This window comes from Hypanus sabinus, chromosome 14 (genome assembly GCF_030144855.1).
Source record: "Hypanus sabinus isolate sHypSab1 chromosome 14, sHypSab1.hap1, whole genome shotgun sequence".
In the NCBI taxonomy this organism is placed as follows: domain Eukaryota; kingdom Metazoa; phylum Chordata; class Chondrichthyes; order Myliobatiformes; family Dasyatidae; genus Hypanus; species Hypanus sabinus.
This window is the reverse complement of record NC_082719.1, coordinates 51359719-51381334: the sequence shown is the minus strand read 5'-3', so window position 1 is coordinate 51381334 and position 21616 is coordinate 51359719. Positions and strand designations below refer to the sequence as shown.

The window sequence follows — 21616 nt, the reverse complement described above, 5'->3', positions numbered from 1 at the left end:
TCATATCAGCTACAACTTCAACCCAGCCTTTCACTTCCTCATCTAAGTCATCTATAAAACTTACAAAGAGCAGGGGTCCCAGAACAGATCCCTGAGGAACACTATTGACCTCCAGGCAAAATATACTCCCTGTACAACCAATCTCTGCCTTCTGTGGACAGGCAATTTTGAATCCACATAACCAGGTTTCCATGGATCCTATACCTTCTGACTTTGAGTGAGACTACCACGGGGAACCTTATCAGATGTCTTGCTAAAATCCATGTACAATACATTGACCACTCTGCCTTCATCAATATGTTTTGTCACTTGCTCAAATAATGCAGTCAATCTCTGAAGTACAACCTGGCCCTTACAAAGCCACATTGACTCCCTCATCAGATAATGCTTCTCCAAATGCTTGTAAATCCTGCCTGTCAGAATCCTCTCCAATAGTTTGCTCACCACTAACATAAGATTCATTGGTCTGTAATTCCCAGGGTTATCCCTGTTACCTTTCTTGAACAAAGGAATAACATTTGCCACCCTCCAGTCTTCTGACACTACTCATGACCTGTGAGGATAGAAAGATCATTGTCAAAGATACAGCAATCTCTTCTCTTGCTTCCTGTTATAACTTGAGGTATATACTACTGGGCACCAGGATCTTGTCTATCATAATTCAAACAAGAGCACATGAGTTGAGAGTTAGGGGGCAAAAGTTTAGGGGTAACTTGAGAGGGAACTTCTTTACTCAGAGAGTGGTAGCTGTGTGGAACGAGTTTCCAGTAGAACTGGTAGAGGCAGGTTCGATATTGTCATTTAAAGTAAAATTGGATAGGTATATGGACAGGAAAGGAATGGAGGGTTTTGGGCTGAGTGCAGATTGGTCGGACTAGGTGAGAGTAAGCGTTCAGCACTGACTAGAAGGGCTGAGATGGCCTGTTTACATGCAGTAATTGTTATATAGTTATATAATGTTTTTCAAAAGTTCCAGCACATCCTCTTTCTTAATGTCAACATTTACAGTATATCACCCTTTTGTACACTGACCTCACATTCACCAAGATCCTTCTCACTAGTGATTATTGAAGCAAAATATTCATTAAGGACCTCCCCCATCTCCTCTGACTCCAGCACATTTCCTCTTTTATCCCAGATCAGTCCTACCCACAATCTAGTCATCCTCTGGTTCTTCATGCACGTGTAAAACTTGGGGTTTTTCTTAATCCTACTCACCAAAGCCTTCTGGTGCTCCTAAGTCCATTCTTTAAGATCTTTCTTGGCTACCCTTGTAACTGTCCAGAGCCCTGTCTGATCCTTGCTTCCTAAACCTTAAGGTTCTTTCTTTTTCTTCCTCTTCACTAGATATTCCACATCTCTTGTGGAAAATATTCATTCACCCTACCATCCTTTCAATAGAACAAACTTCAAGTTCTTGTATATCAACATCAGAAGATCGATCTTAGGTCAAACACATTGATGCAGTCACGAAGAAGGCACACTTTACTTTCATTAGGAATTTGAGGAGATTTGGTTTGTCATCAAAGACTTGCAAATTTCTTCAGAAATGGCGAGCATTCTAACTGGTTACATCACAGCTGATACAGTGTCTCCCGTGCATAGGCAAGAGGCAGCAGGGCTATGTTGACTTAGCCAGCTCTTCATGAATACAGACCTCCCCAGCATCAAGAACATCTTCAAAAGGCAGTGGCTTAAGAAGGCATCATCCATTATTAAAGAACTTCACTATCTGCGACGTGCCTCAATCGGGAAGGAGGTATTGGAGCCTGAAGAGGCACACACATTTTAGGAATAGCATCTTCTCTTCCTCCATCAGATTTCTGAATGTTCATGACCATTATCTCGTTATTTGTTTTTTACATACTGTATTTATTTGTTTTGTAATTTGTGATGATTTTTAGGTCTTGTACTATACTATTGCTGCAAAACAAAAAAAAAACCACTATATGTATCATTGATAATCTGACTTTGATCCAGCACACTTTTTATTCACATCATTGCTGACTTTCTCTTTTTAAAGAGATATCGAGCCAATTGAATTAGAGTGTTCTTAAAAGTAAATCAAGAGGACTTAATATAAGCTGAAAAAGTGAGATTGATTTTTATGAAGCATTGGTTAAGTGGCCATAAGAGTATTGTGCTGGTATTCTGAGTCCCTTTCAAAATGGAAGCATTGAACAACGTATCATTAGGATTGTACCAAAAAGGATTATGTAGAAATGCTGAAGATATTTGAAGGAGCAGCTTTTGAGGGCTAGTGTCGACCAGGCTATAGTGAAAGTTAATGGTAATTTCAGTAATTACAAAAAATTACTTGCACCAATTGTTCAACAATTTCCTTCCGCAGAGGGGAATCTGTGATTATTGACAATTTATCAGCTGAAAGAGAGTTGCACACTGTGCTTTTGTGTCAGGTAACTTAAATCTGTCAAAAATAAATTTTGACTTGCATGTTTGATTAGTTTACTTTTAATGTATTTGGAATCAAATTTATGGGCCATTATTTATTTATTCCACTTTTAATGATAAAAAGGCCTTATAGTTATCATCGGGTTTTGACCCAACTTTATTTTTTTTCAGGGTTCCCATTAAATATTCTGTGCCTGCTACCTCATTTAATTCAACATTTTGATAACCCTACCCAATTCTGCAAGGAGACTGCTGACAGAATAGCGAAGGTATGTACCCAGTAATGAACTATTACTTAAGTATTGGAATAATTAATGTCCATTATTCTTTAGAAAAGTTTCATGTTTAATAAATAATCAATTAGGCTTAATGTCCTGAATTAGTATAGGTATGTCTGTTGTGGATGTATTTTTTTGAAAGAAAAGTATTCAGTAGGTCAAGTTAAACAATTTTAATGAAAAATCATAATGTATGCTGCTGAAACCTTCAGAAGCCATCACTAAATTTGATGATACGTAAATTTTAATGTGTTATATTGTGCGAAAATGTGTGTTTGTCTACTTTGGAAGAAGGATGAAGGAGCAAGTTATTAATTGCAGCAAATCAACAAAAGGATCTCTGTGTGCCTGTACGTGAAAAGTTAGCATATCAGTACAGCAAGTATTTGGGAAGGCTAATGGAATGATGGCCTTTATTGTAAGGGGTATCAAATATGAATGTTGAAAAATTTTGGTGTAGTTTTTCAGGGTAGTCTCCATATTCATGGATGATGTGTTTGCATCAAAGGCAATGCAGAGAAGCACTGTGGTTGATTTCTAGGATGAAAGTTGTGATATATGATGACAGAGATCTTGAAAACTAGGGTGCATAGTTAAGCTGAAGTTGTAGACATTGTGATTCTGTGTTTACTTTTAAAAGTTTTTAGGCAAAAGATAAAGGTAATTTCTGTACAAAAAATGTTTTCTTCTTAAATAATTTATTATTTTCCCTAGGTTTGTGCAGAAGAAAAAACAGCCACACTTTCTAACCTGGCTCATATGATGATCCTTTATAGCACACATAGTTATTCACGAGATTGTGCCAATTGGATTAATGTGGTTTGCCGATACCTTCATGATGCTTTCTCTGATATCACTCTTAACCTGGTCACTTATTTAGCTGAGGTAATTTTTGAAATTTATTTGACATGTTAGTTTGTAGAGAGTAATTCAAAAAGATTTAAAAGTAGAATTAGCTAAATTACATTTTGACTGGTGTTAGCCAGGGCCACAGTATCCTTTCTGATGTAGAAGTGGTGATTTATAATGCAGCTATATTCCAGTTAATTGATAGATTCCCTGAGTTCTGAACTCTGCCCTTTGTCCCTTCTTGTAATTACCCCTTTCATCCATCATCCAGTAGTCTCCCATCTTTCTGTTGTGATTTCAAACTGTATTGATCAAATTTCCAGAGATCATAGCTTCTTGATCTGTACAGTTTCATCATAAAGGCTGAGCACTAACATTTATCTCTACTTTAGCTGGGTAACGAACAGAACTATATTCTTGGATTCTAATCATTCTGCTAAGATTTCAGCTTCCTTTATTTGTTATCCTACCATATTGGACTTATAGGTCAGTGAATATTGTGATATATCGCATGTAATTTGTGTGACCTGTACTCTACTTTGGCATCATCACCATTCTGTGACACACACTTGCAACTCTCACTTCCACCACTAGATGGGAGACACAATAAACCCTGTAGCTATATCTACACGATAGTCAAGAAATGGGTTTTACTCTGATTATGAGCAAAGCTTCTAATACTACAGTTGACTTATAATCAAATACATGAAAACTGAATTTACAAAGTCTTAATAAACCATTTATAGAACTGATGCTTGTGATATTTGCTTGTATTTAGTGTTGATGGCAGTTAATTAAAATGGAATTTATAAATGTGAGCATGATTAATTTTAGGGCATGAATGTACAAAGAATTAACTGCAAAATCATAACTTCCCTATGTCTGATGTCTCTCTTCAGTTATTAGAAAAGGGCCTAACGAGCATGCAGCAGTCATTATTACAAATTATATATAGCCTTTTGAGTCATATTGATTTGTCTGGAGCACCAGTAAAACAATTTAATTTGGAAATAATGAAGATCATTGGAAAATATGTGCAGGTGAGTTGTAATGAAGTAACATTATATTGATTTTTATTTCATTAGAAGCTATGATTATCGTTTTTTATAATAAATAGGTAAGTGTAAGGTAAAGGTATTTGAATGCACACAGTATACAGAATAAGGTGGATGATCTCAAAGCACAGTTAGAGATTGGCAGATATGACTAACATCATTGAGTTGTGGCTGAAAGAAGATCGTTGTTGGGAGCTTTACATCCAAGGATATACATCTTGTATCAAAAAGAAAGGCAGGTAGGCAGAGGGGGTGGAGTGGCTCTCTTGGTAATGGAAATCAAGTCCTTACAAAGAGGTGACATTAGGGTCATAAGGCATACAATCCTTGTGGATAGAGTTAACTACAAGGGTAAAAAGACACTGCTGGGAGTTACTGACAGACCTCTGACCTGAAACCAGGATGTGGGATATAATTACAATGGGAGATAGAAAAGGAATGTAATAAGAGCAGTGTTGCAAAAGTCCAGTGGAATTTCAACATGCAGGCAGATTAGGAAAATCAGGTTGGGAATTTGTAGAATGCCTATTAGATGTCTTTTTGTAGCAGCTTGTCGTTGAGGTCACTAGGGGAAAGGCAATTCTGTCTTGGGTGTTATGTAATGAACCAGAATTGATCAGTAGGCCTTAGTAAGCAGTGATCATAATATGATAGAATTCCTCCTGCAGTTTGAGAGGTTCAAGAACCCATGGTATTACAAGAGAGGTACTAGTACAGATAGATTAGTTGACTGACAGGAGGCATAGAGCGGGAATAAAGGGGGCCTATTCTGGTTGGCAGCCCGTGACTAGTGGTGTTCTTCAGGTGTTGGTATTGGGACTGCATCTTTTCACATTATATGTCAATAATTTCGCTAATGGAATTGACAACTTTGGGCCAAGTTTGCAAATAATACAAAGGTAGGTTGAGGGGCAAGTTATGTTGAGGAAGCAGGGAGTATGTAAGAGGAGATGGACAGATTGGGAAAATGGGCAAAGAAGTGTTTAAAAGAATGAAGGAAGATCTCACTGAAACCTATCAAACATTGAAAGGTCCAGTAGAGTGGATCTGGAGAGGATGTCAAACTGAGTTGACTGGGGAAGAGGCGTCTGTCTCTCAAATAGAGAAAGACAGGAGACAATGTGTGAGGGAGAATAAGCAGTGATAGAGAAGGGACGCGCTCAGACCGAAGGTTTGAGATATGTCTATTTTAACACAAGGTGTGTTGTGAACAAAGCGGATGAGCTTAGAGAGTGGATCAGTACTTGGAGGTATGATGTGGTGGCCATTACAGAAGACTTGGATGGCTCAGGGACAGGAATGGTTACTTCAAATGCTGGGTTTTAGATGTTTCAGAAACGACAGGGAGGGAGGCAAAAGAGGTGGGGGCGTGGCACTGTTGATCAGAGATAGTGTCACGGCTGCAGAAAAGGTGGACATCATGGAGGGATTTACAGAGTCTCCGTGGATGGAGGTTAGGAACAGGAAGAGATCAATAACTTTGCTAGGTGTTTTTTTATAGGCCGCCCAATAGTAACAGGGATATCGAGGAGCAGATAGGGAAACAGATCCTGGAAAGGTGTAATAATAAGAGTTTCCCAAATATAGATTGGCATATCCCTAGAGCAAAGGGTTTAGATGGGATAGAGTTTGTTAGGTGTATTCAGGAAGGTTGCTTGACACAATATTTAGATAAGCCTACAAGAGGAGAGACTGTACTTGATTTGGTATTGGGAAATGAACCTGGTCAGGTGTCAGATCTCTCAGTGGGAGAGCATTTTGGAGATAGTGATCATAATTCTATCTCATTTACCATAGCGTTGGAGAGAGATAGGAAGTTAGAAAAGCGCTTAGTTGGAGTAAGGGGAACTATGAGGCTATCAGGCAGGAAATTTGAAACAGATGTTCTCAAGGAAAAGTATGGAAGAAATGTGGAAAATGTTCAGGGAATATTGTGTGAAGTTCTGCATAGGTACGTTCCAATGAGACAGGAAAGTTATGGTAGGGTGCAGGAACCGTGGTGTACAAAGGCTGTAATAAATCTAGTCAAGAAGAAAAGAAAAGCTTACAAAGAGAACTAGGTAAACTTAGAAATCTAGAAGATTATAAGGCTAACAGGAAGGAGCTTAAAAAGGAAATTAGGAGAGCCAGAAGGGGCCATGAGAAGGCCTTGGTGGGCAGGATTAAGGAAAACCCCAAGGCATTCTACAAGTATGTGAAGAGCAAGAGGATAAGACGTGAAAGAATAGGACCTATCAAATGTGACAGTGGGAAAGTGTGTCTGGAACTGGAGGAAATAGCAGAGGTACTTAATGAATACTTCAGTATTCACTATGGAAAAGGCTCTTGGTGATAATAGTGACAACTTGCAGCAGACTGAAAAGTTTGAGCATGTAGATATTAAGAAAGAAGATGTGCTGGAGCTTTTGGAAAGCATTAAGTTGGATAAGTCGCCAGGCCTGGATGAGGTGTACCCCAGGCTACTGTGGGAGGCAAGAGAGGAGTTTGCTGAGCCTCTGGTGATGATCTTCGCATCATCAATGGGGGGCGGGAGAGGTTCCAGAGGATTGGAGGGTTGCAAATATTGTTCCTTTATTCAAGAAAAGGGGTAGAGATAGACCAGGAAATTATAGACCAGGGAGTCTTACCTCAGTGGTTGGTAAGTTGATGGAGAAGATTCTGAGAGGCAGGATTTATGAACATTTGGAGAGGTATAATATGATCAAGAATAGTCAGCACGGCTTTGTCAAAGGCAAGTCCTGCCTTACGAGCCTGATTTAACTTTTTGAGGATGTGACTAAACATATTGATGAAGGAAGAGCAGTAGATGTCGTGTATATGGATTTCTTCAAGGCATTTGATAAGGTACCCCATGCAAGGCTTATTGAGAAAATAAGGAGGCATTGAATCTAAGGAGACGTTGCTTTGTGGATCCAGAACTGGCTTACCCACAGAAGGCAAAAAGTGGTTGTAGATGTGTCATATTCTGCATGGAGGTCGGTCACCAGTGGAGTGCCTCAGGGATCTGTTCTGGGACCCGTACTCTTTGTGATTTTTATAAATGACCTGGATGAGAAAGTGGAGAGATGGATTAGTAAGTTTGCTGATGACACAAAGGTTGGAGGTGTTGTGGATAGTGTGGAGGGCTGTCAGAGGTTACTGCAGAACATTGATAGGATGCAAAACTGAGCTGAGAAGTGGCAGATGGAGTTCAACCCGGATCAGTGTGGGGTGGTTCATTTTGGTAGGTGAAATATGATGGCAGAATATAGTATTAATGGTAAGACTCTTGGCAGTGTGGAGGATCAGAGGAATCTTGGGGTCCGAGTCCATAGGACACTCAAAGCAGCTGCGCAGGTTGACTCAGTGGTCAAGAAGGCGTACGGTGTATTGGCCTTCATCAATCATGGAATTGAATTTAGGAGCCGAAAGGTAATGTTGCAGCTATATATGTCCCTGGTCAGACCCCACTTGGGAGTACTGCGCTCATTTTTGGTCGCCTCACTACAGGAAGAATATGGAAGCTATAGAAAGGGTGCAGAGCAGATTTACAAGGATGTTTCCTGGATTGGGGAGCATGTCTTATGAGGATAGGTTGAGTGAACACTGCCTTTTCTCCTTGGAGCAACAGAGGATGAGAGGTGATCTGATAGACGTGTGTAAGATGTTAAGAGGCATTGATTGTGTGGATAGTCAGAGGCTTTTTCCCAGGGCTGAAATGGTTTCCACAAGAGGACACAGATTTAAGGTGCTGGGGAGTAGGTACTGAGGAGATGTCGGGTAAATTTTTTTACTCCGAGGGCAGTGAGTGCGTAGAATGGGCTGCCGGCAAAGGTGGTGGAGGTGGATACGAGAGGGTCTTTTAAGAGACTTTTGGATAAGTACATGGAGCTTAGAAGAATAGAGGGCTATAGGTAAGCCTAGTAATTTCTAGGGTAGGGACATGTTCGGCACAACCTTGTGGGCCAAATGACCTGTATTGTGCTGTAGGTTTTCTATGTTTCTACTTAGGGAGTCTATGACCAGAGGGCACAGCCTCAGAATAGAGTGATATCCATTTAAAATGGAAATGGGTAATAATTTCTTTAGCCAGATAGTGGTGAATCTGCCTAATTCATTGTCGTTGCCGCAAAGGGCTGTGGAGGCCAAGACAGAGAGTATATTTAAAGCGGAGTTCACAGGTTCATGATTAGTCAGGGTGTCAAAGGTTATGGGGAAAAGGCAGGCGATTAGGATTAAGAGGGATAATAAATCAGCATTGATGGAATAGTGGAGCAGACTCAATGGGCCAAATGATCTAATTCTGCTCCTATGTCTTATGGTCTTATGAGTATAAGAGTTCATATCTACTGAAGTGTATATTTTTAAAAAATGATCATAGAATATCTTTGTAATATCCAAATCAAGCTTTGACATTTAAGCAGATTGTTGCAACCAAAGCAACAAAAAGCTTTCACCCTCTGTCTGATACCTAGGGGATATAAAATAGAAAATGTTGGAAATATTCAGATCAGGCTACATCATGCAAGAGAAACACAGCTACCTAGCAGAGATGTCCGCAACAATTGAGCCTTTTGCTTAGTAGAAAAAAAATCAGATTTCACAAAGTATATGCACACATTTCCTCAGATTAAATACTGTTGAAATTGAAGTTTGTTGTGACAGTGTTTAAATTACATAATTGCTTCATTTTTGTTGTATGATGTGTTCAGTAAATAATGGTTTGAGGAAGTGGCCATTTCAAAGTACTTTTCTTTGTGTACTTATATAGTTATTTTTAGACTATATGTTAGTGTTTAATTTCTTTCTTGACATTTTAGGATTTTTAGTTCAGTCTAGTTCATACACAAGTTCTTTTATTGAATCCTGGAGTCCTCAAAACATGGCAACACGAGTTGTTGCATTTGAAATAAACCTGCACCATGTAGACAAAATATCTGAGACATGAATCAAGACAATCGCCTTTATGTATAGTGCTCTTTCCCAATATGCATTTTTTGCCTCAGGATGACTTCAAGTCAGTATTTCTGACAATGGAGGGAACAGTATAAATCACAAGCTTACAATTCATAATATGTATCTCAAAGAGGATTTTGCTTTTTTCTTTGATTTGTTTTCATTGATTCAACATTTTGAATACAGTGAGCTTCAGGCTGGTAGAAGGAAGAATTGAAGCATTTTCAATATAAAATATTGCTTGTTATGCTTTTGTTAATCTTGGCACTGAAATATAAATAGTTAAAACTACCTAGCATATATACAAATTGCTTTTTGAAGAATCTATGAATAATTAGATGAGAAGAAAATAATAGCAAGGCACTTCAATTATTTGTTGTTATCTGGAGGGTCTTGTCAGTGCAGTGGCCGTTATAGTAAGTTCTTGAATTTTTATGTCCATTCTATTTGTATTTGTCTTCCTAGTCATAATCATTTAACCTTAAAAGGATTTGGATGGAATCACAGCTGTCAATTAAGTGGGTGCATTTGCCCAGAGGAATAATAAATTACATGGGGTCATGGCTGTAGACATTGCAAAGGCAAAAATTCAAGGTTTGCAATTATAACACAAGAAAACATTGATTACATGAAAATGATAGAAATATACTCAGAGCTGCTTTTCAAATCAGATGGCACAAGTGGGAGAAATTTATGTCTAAATTGAATAAATGGAGTCATGTTTACTATATATTTTTCTTTCGGAAGATTCATTCAACTTAGAGATATAAAAGCATAATTAAAAATAATGTTTCTGGAATTGCACATAATGTACAATGTCACCTCAACATCACCTCTTTGGTCAAGAAAGCACAAAAGCATATCCACTTCCTGAGAAGATTGAGGCAAGCGAGGCTACGCCACCCCACCCTTGCCATTCGAAACAATTTTTATAGGGGCACTATCAGGAGTGTTCTGACCAGCTGCATCATCATCTAGTATGGGAATTACAAGTCCTTACAAAGGATTGTGGAGACTGCTGAGAGGACCATCTAGGTTTCTCTTTCACCCATCAGAGATATTTATCCAGAGTCCTGCAAATGCAGGTCCCTTAGCATTTTCAGTTATCCTTCCCATCCATCCAAATATCTCTTTGATGCTCTACCATCAGGCAAGAGATACCGTAACATTAGAATAAGAACTGTTAGGATGGGAAACAGCTTCTGCCCCAGGGTGTTAGACTACTGAACTCCCTGCCACCACCCAGATCTCACCACGTGTGAAATGCTAGTTCCTTTATACTGTTTACTTTTCAACTTGTGATGTAAATGCACCTTACTGTTTGTAAACGTATTTGTGTTTATATTACTTAATGTGTTGTGTGTTGTGAGTTATATATTAGTGTGTTGTGTACCTTGGCCTAGAGGAACTTTGGCAGTAAACGTTTATGGTTGAATGACAATAAACTGAACTTGAACTTGACCTTGAAATGTGTTCCATTTAAAAACTGATGGAGAAATCAACCAATTTTAGCTATTGTTCGTGGAGTAGGTCAGTTTTCTTTGCCTGATTAATGCTGTGATGGGAACGTTAACATTTTTAGATCCACTCAGGATATCAACATGAAATGGAAGATATAGTTCAGAGAGTTCCTGCTCTTGTGCCAAAATAAAGAAAGGCCAGATTCCCTTTAACAAAATCATTGAGAGGATTGAGAATGCAACTCCTGTCAGCTGGTACAGTGCAGTACAACCCCTTCAGCCCACCATGTTATGCTGACTATTTCACTTCATTTAAGATCAGTCTAGCCTTCCCATCCACATAGCTGTCCGTGTTTCCTTCATCCATATGCCAGTCTGAGATTTCCCTGTTGTATCTTCCTCTTAACACCACCCCGACAGTGCACCTACCATACTCTGTGTATTAAGAAAAAACAAAATACCTTCCTCTGACATCTCACCTACACACCTTCAAGTTATGCCCCCTCATATTAGCCATTTCCACCCTGGGAAAATGTCTCTAGCTGTCCACTCTATCAATGCCTCTTATCATGTCACTTCTCATCCTCCTCCTCTTAGAAAAGCCCCAGCTCACTCTGCCTATCTTCTACACTCACCTTGACCATCAAAACATGGAGGAACCATCACAAACTCCCACAGCCCTCAATAATCCAGTGATTTCAAATTTTGAGGCTAGGGTGAGGGCATCCTTCAGGAGAGTGAACCCACAGAAAGCATCCAGCTCAGATGGTGTACCTAGCCAAGTCTAAAGACTTGTATTAATCAACTGGATGGAGTGTTTGCTGAGATCGTTAATCTCTCGCTGGCAGTCTGAGGCTTCAATTATGCTGGTGTTTAAGAAGATTGTGCTTACCTGCTTCATTGACTATAATCCAAAAGCACTTACATCCACAGTGATAAAGTGTCTTAAGAGGTTGGTGATGAAATATATGAACACCTGCCTGAGAAGGGACTTGGATCCACTTCAATTTGCCTACCGGCACAACAGGTCCACAGCAAATGCTATTTCATTGGCTCTTCACTCAACCCTTGAACATCTGGATAACAAAGATGCATATATCAGGATGCTCTTTGTCAACTACAGCTTAGCATTTAATACTATCATCCCCTCAAAGCTAATCAATAATCTTCAAAAAAAGGCCATGGTACCCCATTGTACAATTTGACCCTCGGTTTCCTCACTTGCAAAACCCCTCAGTCAATTCAGACTGCCAGCAACAGTCTCCATCAACACAGGTGCGCCACAAGGCTGCATGCTTAGCCCCCTGCTCTACTCACTTTACACTTGTGACAACTCCAGTACAGTGCCATATTTAAGTTTGCCACTTTCATAGACTGAATCATAGGTGTTGACAAGGTGTTGACATAGGTGTTGATATGGGAGGGGGACTGAAAATCTGACTGGGTGGTGCGATAACAACAACCAATGTCAGCAAGATTAAAGAGCTAATTATTGACTTCAGGAGGAGGAAACCAGAGATCCATGAGCCAGCCCTCATCGGGGGAATCAGAGGTGGAGAGGGTAATCAACTTCAAATTCCTTCGTATTATCATATGTAAATTTCTACGTCCTGGGCCCAGCACGTAAGTGCAATTATGAATAAAGCACGACAGCACCTCTGCTTCCTTAGAAGTCTGCAAATATTTGACATGACTTCTAATATTTTGACAAACTATATATATCCAACAAAATGCAGTGGATACAGCCCAGTCTATCACAGGTAAAGCCTCCCCATCACTGAGCTCTGCTACATGGAGTGCTATCGCATGAAAGTATCCATCATCAGTTTCCCCACCATCCAGGTCTTGCTTTCTTCTTGCTTCTCCCAACAGGAAGAAGGTGCAGGAACCAAATCATTCACACCACCAGGGTCAGGAGCAATTACCATTCAACTATCACTCTCTTGAACCAGAGGGGATAACTTCACTGAACTTGACTGCCATATCACTGAAATGTTCCCACAAACTATGGACTCACTTTCAATGACTCTTCATCTCATGCTCTTGATATTTATTGCTTATTTATTTGTTATTATTTCTCTTTTGTATTGTCTTTTACACACTGGTTGCCATTTTGGTGCGGTCTTTCATTGACTGTTATGGTTTTTGGAGTTATTGAGTTTGCCTGCAGGAAAATGAATCTCAAGAGTTGTATATGGTGACATGTACTTACCTTGATAAATTTAGTTTGAACTTTGAAATATCCTCATAAGGATACTTTCTAAACTTCCACATCCTTCCTTTAATGAGGGGACTAGAACTGAACACAATATTTCAAGTATGGTCTAACCAGAGTTTTAGAGCTGCAACATTACCTCAGGGCTCTTGAACTTGATCCCTGGACATTGAAGGCTAACACACTATACACCTTCTTAACCATTCTATCAACTTGCGCTGCAACTTTGAGGGATTTTTGGGTGCTGACTCCAAGATTCCTCTGTTCCTCGTTACTGTTACAAATTCTGTCATTAGCTCTATATTCTGCTTTAAAGTTTGACTTTCCAAAGGTTATCACATCTCTTTCACTGTGGAAGGTCGGCTTTGAAGACAAAATACATGGTTAATTCAGGTAAACATGAGGAAATCTGCAGATGCTGGAAATTCAAGCAACACACACAAAGTGCTGGTGGAACGCAGCAAGCCAGGCAGCATCTTTAGGGAGAAGTGCCCGAAACGTCGACAGCGCTTCTTCATATAGATGCTGCCTGACCTCCTGCGTTCCACCAGCATTTTGTGTGTGTTGGTTAATTCAGGTATTTTGTTAGAAGTTTGACAACATAACGAGTAATGAACAACGCTTGGTGATCAGGAAAAGAGAGGTAAAAGAATTGATAAATGCTTTCTTTAAAGGAAAACTGAAGAGTCGTTCTCAAAAACTAAGTGTCGGGTAAACTATTTATTTAAAATCTGATAAATTTTGCAGTCTTGTGATTCATTTTCAGTGTAGTATTTTACCATTACTGAGGCAAACCAATGAAGTTGGCTGTGTCAATATGTAGAATGATTGTTTTATTTATGTTATTTAGAGTCCATACTGGAAGGAAGCACTTAACATTCTGAAATTGGTAGTGTCTCGATCAGCTAGTCTTGTTGTACCAGATGAGGCACATAGAACAAATTATGGAGTTGATTCATCTTCATCTCCTGAAATTTCCTTCACAAAAATTTGGAACAATGCTTCAAAGGAACTGCCTGGAAGGACTCTAGATTTCCATTTTGATATCACTGAGGTATGTAACTGAAAAATATGCCTATTGCTAATATAATAAATTGAAACTGAACCCTGAAGTAGCTGTTTGTTGGTCTAAAATTGTAGTTTTCCTATATAATCTATTTTGTTTCTTCTTGCATTCTACAGTATTATAGCACACATGTTTATATCTGAATCAAATTTTTACAAGTATCTCATTTGTAGATGTTTATAAGACTTTCTTTGAGAATGTGAATGATTGTTATTCAGTAGAACAACAAAAGATAATCACTCATTCTGCTCACAAGTGGATGCTTTATTTTTGACAGACTGACCTCTATAATGCAGAAATTGATATGGCCAACTCCTTGATACCATCTCATTCAATGTGATGTTCAGTCCAACTCCTTCCTACCACCCCCCACACCAAATCAGTATTCTAGAATCTGTCTATGATGCATGAGTGCACTCTTTAATTTCCACCCATGTTCTCTCTACCTTTTACAGAACCCAAACATAACTTTCAATTTAGTCTGTGAAATTTGGTGTTTATGATGTGAGCTCTTCTGCATTGGGGGAAAAAAAATAGAGTATTGAATGGCTACTCTGCTGATCGCATTCATTCAATATGACCTCTGAGATTTCAGGTGTCTGCCACTTCAGTTAACCACTGCACATCTATTCTGTCTTTGGTCTCTTATACTTTTCCAACAAGTCCCAACTTAAGCCAGACAAGCAGTGTTAGATCTCCTAACTTGATTCATTAAAGTGCTCAGGGTAAACACAGAATATAGATTCAATTTCAGGTAGTCAGACCCATTCTGAAAGGTTATCAAAATGATATGTTAATTCTGTCTTTTTTTTTCTTCACAGATGCTGCTTGCCTTAGTACTTTTAGTTATTATATAATGCTTTTTTTCAATGTGTTTGAAGCCTTTTTTTTGTTAACCTTGTCCCCCATGTTTTTATTCTTCTAGTCTACATTTTCTTCACCGCATTCTTTCAGCCAGTATCACAACCATTCAGTCTTTCTTCCTGTCCATTCAACTATGGACATTCCAATTGTTTCCTTCACACCACCACTTCGCTCCCCACATCTCAGCATCTTGAGATATTTCAATTTGAACTCTCTTGGTTCTGCTGAAAGGTCATTGTTGAGAAGGGTTGTCAAGTTTCTCTCTGCACAATTGTTGCCTGACCTGCTGAACCTTTGCAGCAGTTTTTCTTTTTACTGCCGATGCATTGTGCTGGTTTTACCTTATTACCATTCTGATTTCAATAGACACCAATTATAGGACAGAAATATGGTGATCAGCACAGCGCTGCATGCAGAAATGGAAAACCAAAAGTCATTGCTGTCACTCGAAGCACTTCTTCCACATCATCAGGATCCAACTCAAATGCCTTAGTGCCAGTCAGCTGGAAGAGGCCACAACTGTCCCAGGTACATTGAACTCCACTCAAAGTTTGGTCTAGATAAATTATTTCTTCTTAAAGCCAATGTGTTAGTAATAGGGGTTGACCATTGTGTTTATGAATATAATGATGACTAAACCGTATTTCCGCCAGACACAGTATTAAGTGTCTAAACACATTTCCATTTTCAATAATGCCAGTCCTAGGAAGATGGTGCTAAACGTAAGACTGGAGTACTCAAAACAATACCCAGTAAAAAATGTTATTGAGTATTACAGCACAGGAACAGTCTCTTCAGCATGTGCTGTCCATGCTGACCTTTTCTTTGCTTGACCACTAATCCCATTTGTGCAGTTTGGGCCACGTTCTTCATTTCAAGTGTCTGTCTAAATCCCTCTTAAACATAGTAATTCTATCTGATTACATTATCTCCCTAGCATTGATTATTTATTTATTTATTTATTCCAATATGAACCATTCTCTCTTACCACATATAGTAGATTGCCATTAATCTATGCTCTCTTGTTTTTCATACTCCTGCCATGGGTAAAAGACGTTGACTCTCTACCTTAACTTTGCCTCTCAATCTTGTGTGTTTCTATTGGGTCACCCTTCCTTTCCTTTACTCCAGGATAAAGAAGGCCAATCTATCTAATGTCTCCTCATATCTAAAGTCACTTAATCTAAGCAGTATCATGTGGTTCTCTGTGTACTCATGCCAGAATAATCTGTGCCAACTGGATTATCTATTTTGGCCTCCTCCTAAGGTCCCCGCCATCACAAATGCCAATCTTCAGCTAATTTAATTCCCACTGCAAGAGATGAAGAAATGGCCGAGAGTACAGCATCCAGCAAAGGTTAAGGAAGCAGACAATGTACCATATTGGTTCTGAAGTCATTCACTCCTGCTTCATCAGAGATCTTCTTTCTGTTGCAGGATTGTACAATGTTTAATTTCATTTAAAGTTCTCAGCAAATGAAGCAGTCGGTGACTGCATACAGCAGCGCATTTACTAGATTCAGTCAGGAGCAGATAAGTGGCAAGTAATAATGTACAATACAATTATATTCAACTTGCAACTCTGGCAGAGTCTACACCATGAACATCTTAGAGTCACTATAGATCAAAAACTTAACTAGATCACTGCATAAGTATTGTGGCTATAAGAACAACTAAGTGGTTGGATATCTTGCACTAACTTGCCTCCTAGTCCTTTACTCCACATTTGTGCCTTGTAGACATTGGGGTAGAGTGCTATGCAAGCAGCTCTGACAACTCTGAATAACCCAGTACCGTGCATCCTGTTTAATTGACACCCATTATTGGCCTTGAACATTCATTTGTTTCCCTGCCAGTGTGAACTGCCTCCAGCATGTGCCATCTACAAAAATCACTACACTTACCTAGCTAAACCCAGTAAATTCATTCCACTATCATTAAGAAGGATAAGGGCAGTAGTTTCCAGCGGAAGTCACCAAATGTAAGGCTCCTTGTCATTCTAGGGTTTAAATCCTGGGATTCTCTACTCAGTGTTACTATCGAAGTATCTTCAACAAAAGGACTGCAATACCTCAAGAAGGTGGTTGACCAATTCCTTCTTATAGGCAATTAGGCAACAAATGCTGGTCTTGCCAACTATGCAATGATCATGATAAATGAATATATTGCAAAAACTTTGTATTTATTAAGTTCCTTCCACTCTTTTCCAGACTAGTAGAATATAGTAGATAACCATTCATCAAATTAATCTGGAATGTGTCTTTACAAATTATTTGTGTAATAATACCATAAAATGTATACACAAAATAATTATTTATATTAAGGGAATAGAAATCCCTTAATAGGAATAATTGTGTAAAATAGATACATTTTGTCTGCTCAGTAGAATTAGTGACTCATATGGTCATATACATATAATATTGCAGTTAAAATAAGTAGACTTAATATGAAAAAATTAGAGAGTAATTAATCACTGGCATGTGACATGAAATTTGTTAACTTAGCAGCAACAGAACAATGCAGTACATAATGTACAAGAAAAAAACACAGAATAAAATAATAATAAATACCTGAATCAATTACAGTATATGTATATTGAATAGATTAAAAATTGTGCAATAAACAGAAATGCATTAAAAAAGTGAGGTAGTGTCCCAAGGGTTAAATGTCCGTTTAGGAATCGGATGGCAGAGGAGAAGAAGCTGTTCCGGAGTCACTGACTATATGCCTTCAGGCTTCTGTACCTCCTACCCGATGGCAACAGTGAGAAAAGGGCATGCCCTAGGTGCTGGAGGTCCTTAATAATGGATGCTGCATTTCTGAGACATCACTCCTTGAAGATTTCCTGGGTACTTTGTAAGCTAGTACCTGAGATGGAAACTAAATTTACAATCTTCTGCAGTTTCTTTCGGTACTGTGCAGTAGCACTCCCCCCCAATAACAGAAAGTTATACAGCCTGTCAGACTGCTCTCCACGGTACGTCAATAGAATTTTTTGAGTGTATTTGTTAACATACCATATCTCTTCAAACTCTAGGTCCTCAGAGATCTTGACACTTAAAAACTGCTTGTACTGTCCACTTCTGATCCCTCTATGAGAATTGGTTGTGTTCCCTCGTCTTACCCTTCCAGTAGTCCACAATTAGCTCTTTCATCTTACTGACGTTGAGTGCCAGGTTATTGCTGTGACACCATTCCACTAGTTGGCATATCTCACTCCAGTACACCCTCTCTTCACCACCTGAGATTCTACCAACAATGGTTGTATCATCAGCAAATTTATAGATGGTATTTGAGCTGTGCCTAGCCACACTTTTATGGGTATATATAGAGTAGAGCAGTAGGCTAAGCACACACCCCTGAAATGCACCAGTGTTGATCATCAGCGAGGAGAAGATGTTATCACCAATCCGCACAGACTGTGGCCTTCCAGTTAGGAAGTCAAGGATCCAATTGCAGAAGGAGGTACAGAGGCCCAGGTTCTGCAACTTTTCAATCAGGATTGTGGGAATGATGGTATTAAATGCTGAGATATAGTCAATGAACAGCATCCTGACAAAGGTGTTTGTGTTGTCCAGGTGGTTTAAGGGCATGTGAAGAGCCATTGAGATTGCATCTGCTGTTGACCTATTGGGGCGATAGGCAAATTGCAATGGGTCCAGGTCCTTGCTGAGGCAGGAGTTCATTCTAGTCATGACCAACCTCTCAAAGCATTTCCTGTGAGTGTTACTGGGTGATAGTCATTAAGGCAGCTCACATTATTCTTCTTAGGCATTGGTATAATTGTTGCCTTTTTGAAGCAAGTGGGAACTTCCACCCGTAGCAGTGAGAGGTTGAAAATGTTCTTGAATGTTCCCACCAGTTAGTTGGCACAGTTTTTCAGTGTCTTACCATGTACTCCATCAGGACCTTCTACCTTGCAAGGGTTCACTCTCTTTAAAATCAGTCTAACTCCAGCCTCTGAGACAGAGATCGCAGGGTCATCAGGTGCAGCAGGGGTCTTCACTGCTGTAGTTGTATTCTCCCTTTCAAAGCAAGCATAGAAGGCATTGAGTGTGTGTGTGTGTGTGTGTGTGTGTGTGTATATGTGTATATATATATATGTATATATATATATATATATATGTGTATATATATATATATATATATATATATATATATATATATATATATATATATATATATATATATATAGAGCACCCACCCCAACATATATATATATACATATACACCTTTGTAATTCAAGATTATTGACCTCATCCATATGAATGAGGTTGCATTTATCCCTAACATAAAGTTGAGAGGAGCTAGACACAGTTTGTGTTCGGCCTTTTTCTTCAGTACTTCTAATCTGAATGCTGGCATCTGATATCTAGCTCATCTCCATCTTCCATATTTTAAGCACTTGGGCACAGAAATTAAAAGTGTGAGTGCACAATAGCCAACTGTTCTCAACAAAATTGCTGGATAAAGGTAAGAACAATCTAGTCCATTAAGAGTTTGGTGTACTTGGAATTAGTAATGGTTTGTAAACAAAATCTTGTCCTTTTTTGACGTTTGTGATCTCTTGAAACATTTGTACTTTTATTTTAGAGAAGAACAAGAGAGAAATTAATGAATGTCCTTTCACTTTGTGGCCAAGAAGTTGGTCTCCCAAAGAACCCATCGGTAGGTTAAATCTCTTTATTTGGCTTAAGGAATATTTCTAGTTTCTAATCTGGTATATTGGTATATTGGCCCTCCTTATTTACATTAGTTATTCAAAAGTTCTGTTTTCTGTTTTCATGACAAGCCACGAAGTATTTTATTTGAAACAACATGAGAAATCAAAGAGTAGACTGCCGATTGAATCAGGGATTAATGTGAAAGAAAATAATAAAAGTAAGGTCAAGAATAATATAGCATTGTACAGTATAAAGGCATAATATACCAGTGGATTTTTAGAATGAATCTGTTAAGAAGTAGAAAAGAAGATTTGTTCAATATAGATCTCCAAATAATGAAAAGAAAAAAGTCAAGGCTTAGAGAAATTTTAAAATAATAAATAAAATGTTTAAGGGTAAGATACAAAAGCAAAATGGAGGAAAATTTAATCCATTATGTGTTCAGTAGGGAATCGTGATATTGGATAGGTTTAAGCTGAAGAGAGGTGCTAAATACGTAGGCAGCATTGTTACTTTGCTAGATCACCTAAACCATATGAAGAAAGCAAAAGCTCAATCCCCATCCACTTTGAATATGTGACAAGCACAAGGGAATAGGAATATCGTGTACAAAATCCATGTTGGGTGAGGGATAAATTGTAACAACAAGTAAGTTATTTGGTGAGCAGTGAAAAAGCTATGAAAAGACCTTATCACTGACAAAATTAATACATTTGGAGAAAGGTGGAAGAAGATATCAACCATAACCTACCAGTCAACCTCAACGCTTTGCAATTCATCTACCGGAGCAACAGGTCAACGGCAGATGCCATCCCTCTGCCACTACATTCCTCCTTAGAACACCTGGAGAATAAAGACGCGTATGTAAGGCTCCTTTTCATTGACTACAGCTCTGCCTTTAATACCATCATTCCAAATAAACTGATTCCTAAGCTCCAGAACCTGGGTCTTAGCACTCAGATCTGCAGCTGGATCAACTTCCTCACAGACAGGACCCAGGCTGTAAAAATAAGGGATAAGCTCTCCTCCTCGATCACTCTGAGCATTGGTGCCCAACAAGGCTGTGTACTCAGCCCCCTGCTGTACTCACTGTACACCCATGATTGTGTAGCCAAGTTCCCATCAAACTCAAAATATAAGTTTGCTGATGACACCACAATTATAGGCCGTATTTTGGGTAATGATGAGTCTGAGTACAGAGAGGAAATTAAGAACCTGGTGGTATGGTGCGAAGACAATAACCTATCCCTCAACGTCAGCAAGATGAAGGAATTGGTTGTTGACTTCAGAAGGAGTAGCGGACCGCCCAACCCCATCTACATTGGTGGTGCGCAGGTGGAACAGGTCAAAAGCTTTAAGTTCCTCGGGGTGAATATCTCAAATGACCTGACTTGGTCTAACCAAGCAGAGTCCACTGCCAAGAAGGCCCACTAGTGCCTTTACTTCCTGAGAAAGCTGAAGAAATTTGGCCTGTCCCCTAAAACCCTCACTAATTTTTATAGATGCAATGTAGAAAGCGTTTTTCTAGGGTGTATCACAATCTTGTATGGAAGTCGTCCTGTCCAAGACCGGAAGAAGCTGCAGAAGATTGTGAGCATAGCCCAGCACATCACACAAACCAATCTTCCATCCTTAGACTCACTTTACACTGCAAGCTGGCGGAGCAGTGCTACCAGGATAATCAAGGACATGACCCACCCAGCCAACACATTTTTTGTCCCTCTTCCTTCTGGGAGAAGGTTCAGGAGCTTGAAGATTCGTACAGACAGATTTGGGAATAGCTTCTTTCCAACAGTGATAAGACTGGTGAACAGATCC

General features: G+C 39.1%; 1 protein-coding gene across 10 annotated transcripts in view; it reads left to right on the top strand.

The window, feature by feature from the left end:
- The window catches only part of fryl (furry homolog, like), a 346929-nt gene that overhangs the window by 257237 nt on the left and 68076 nt on the right, over positions 1 to 21616 (top strand). For all 10 annotated transcript variants that reach the window (XR_009515656.1, XM_059989161.1, XM_059989159.1 and 7 more), the window contains 6 exons: positions 2584 to 2681; positions 3405 to 3575; positions 4439 to 4579; positions 14055 to 14258; positions 15501 to 15662; positions 19728 to 19802. Coding sequence is in view for 9 of the 10 variants with exons in the window: in XM_059989161.1 (XP_059845144.1) it covers positions 2584 to 2681; positions 3405 to 3575; positions 4439 to 4579; positions 14055 to 14258; positions 15501 to 15662; positions 19728 to 19802 (851 nt within the window). In the remaining variant the exon portion in view is untranslated. The remainder of the gene's footprint in view (positions 1 to 2583; positions 2682 to 3404; positions 3576 to 4438; positions 4580 to 14054; positions 14259 to 15500; positions 15663 to 19727; positions 19803 to 21616) is intronic.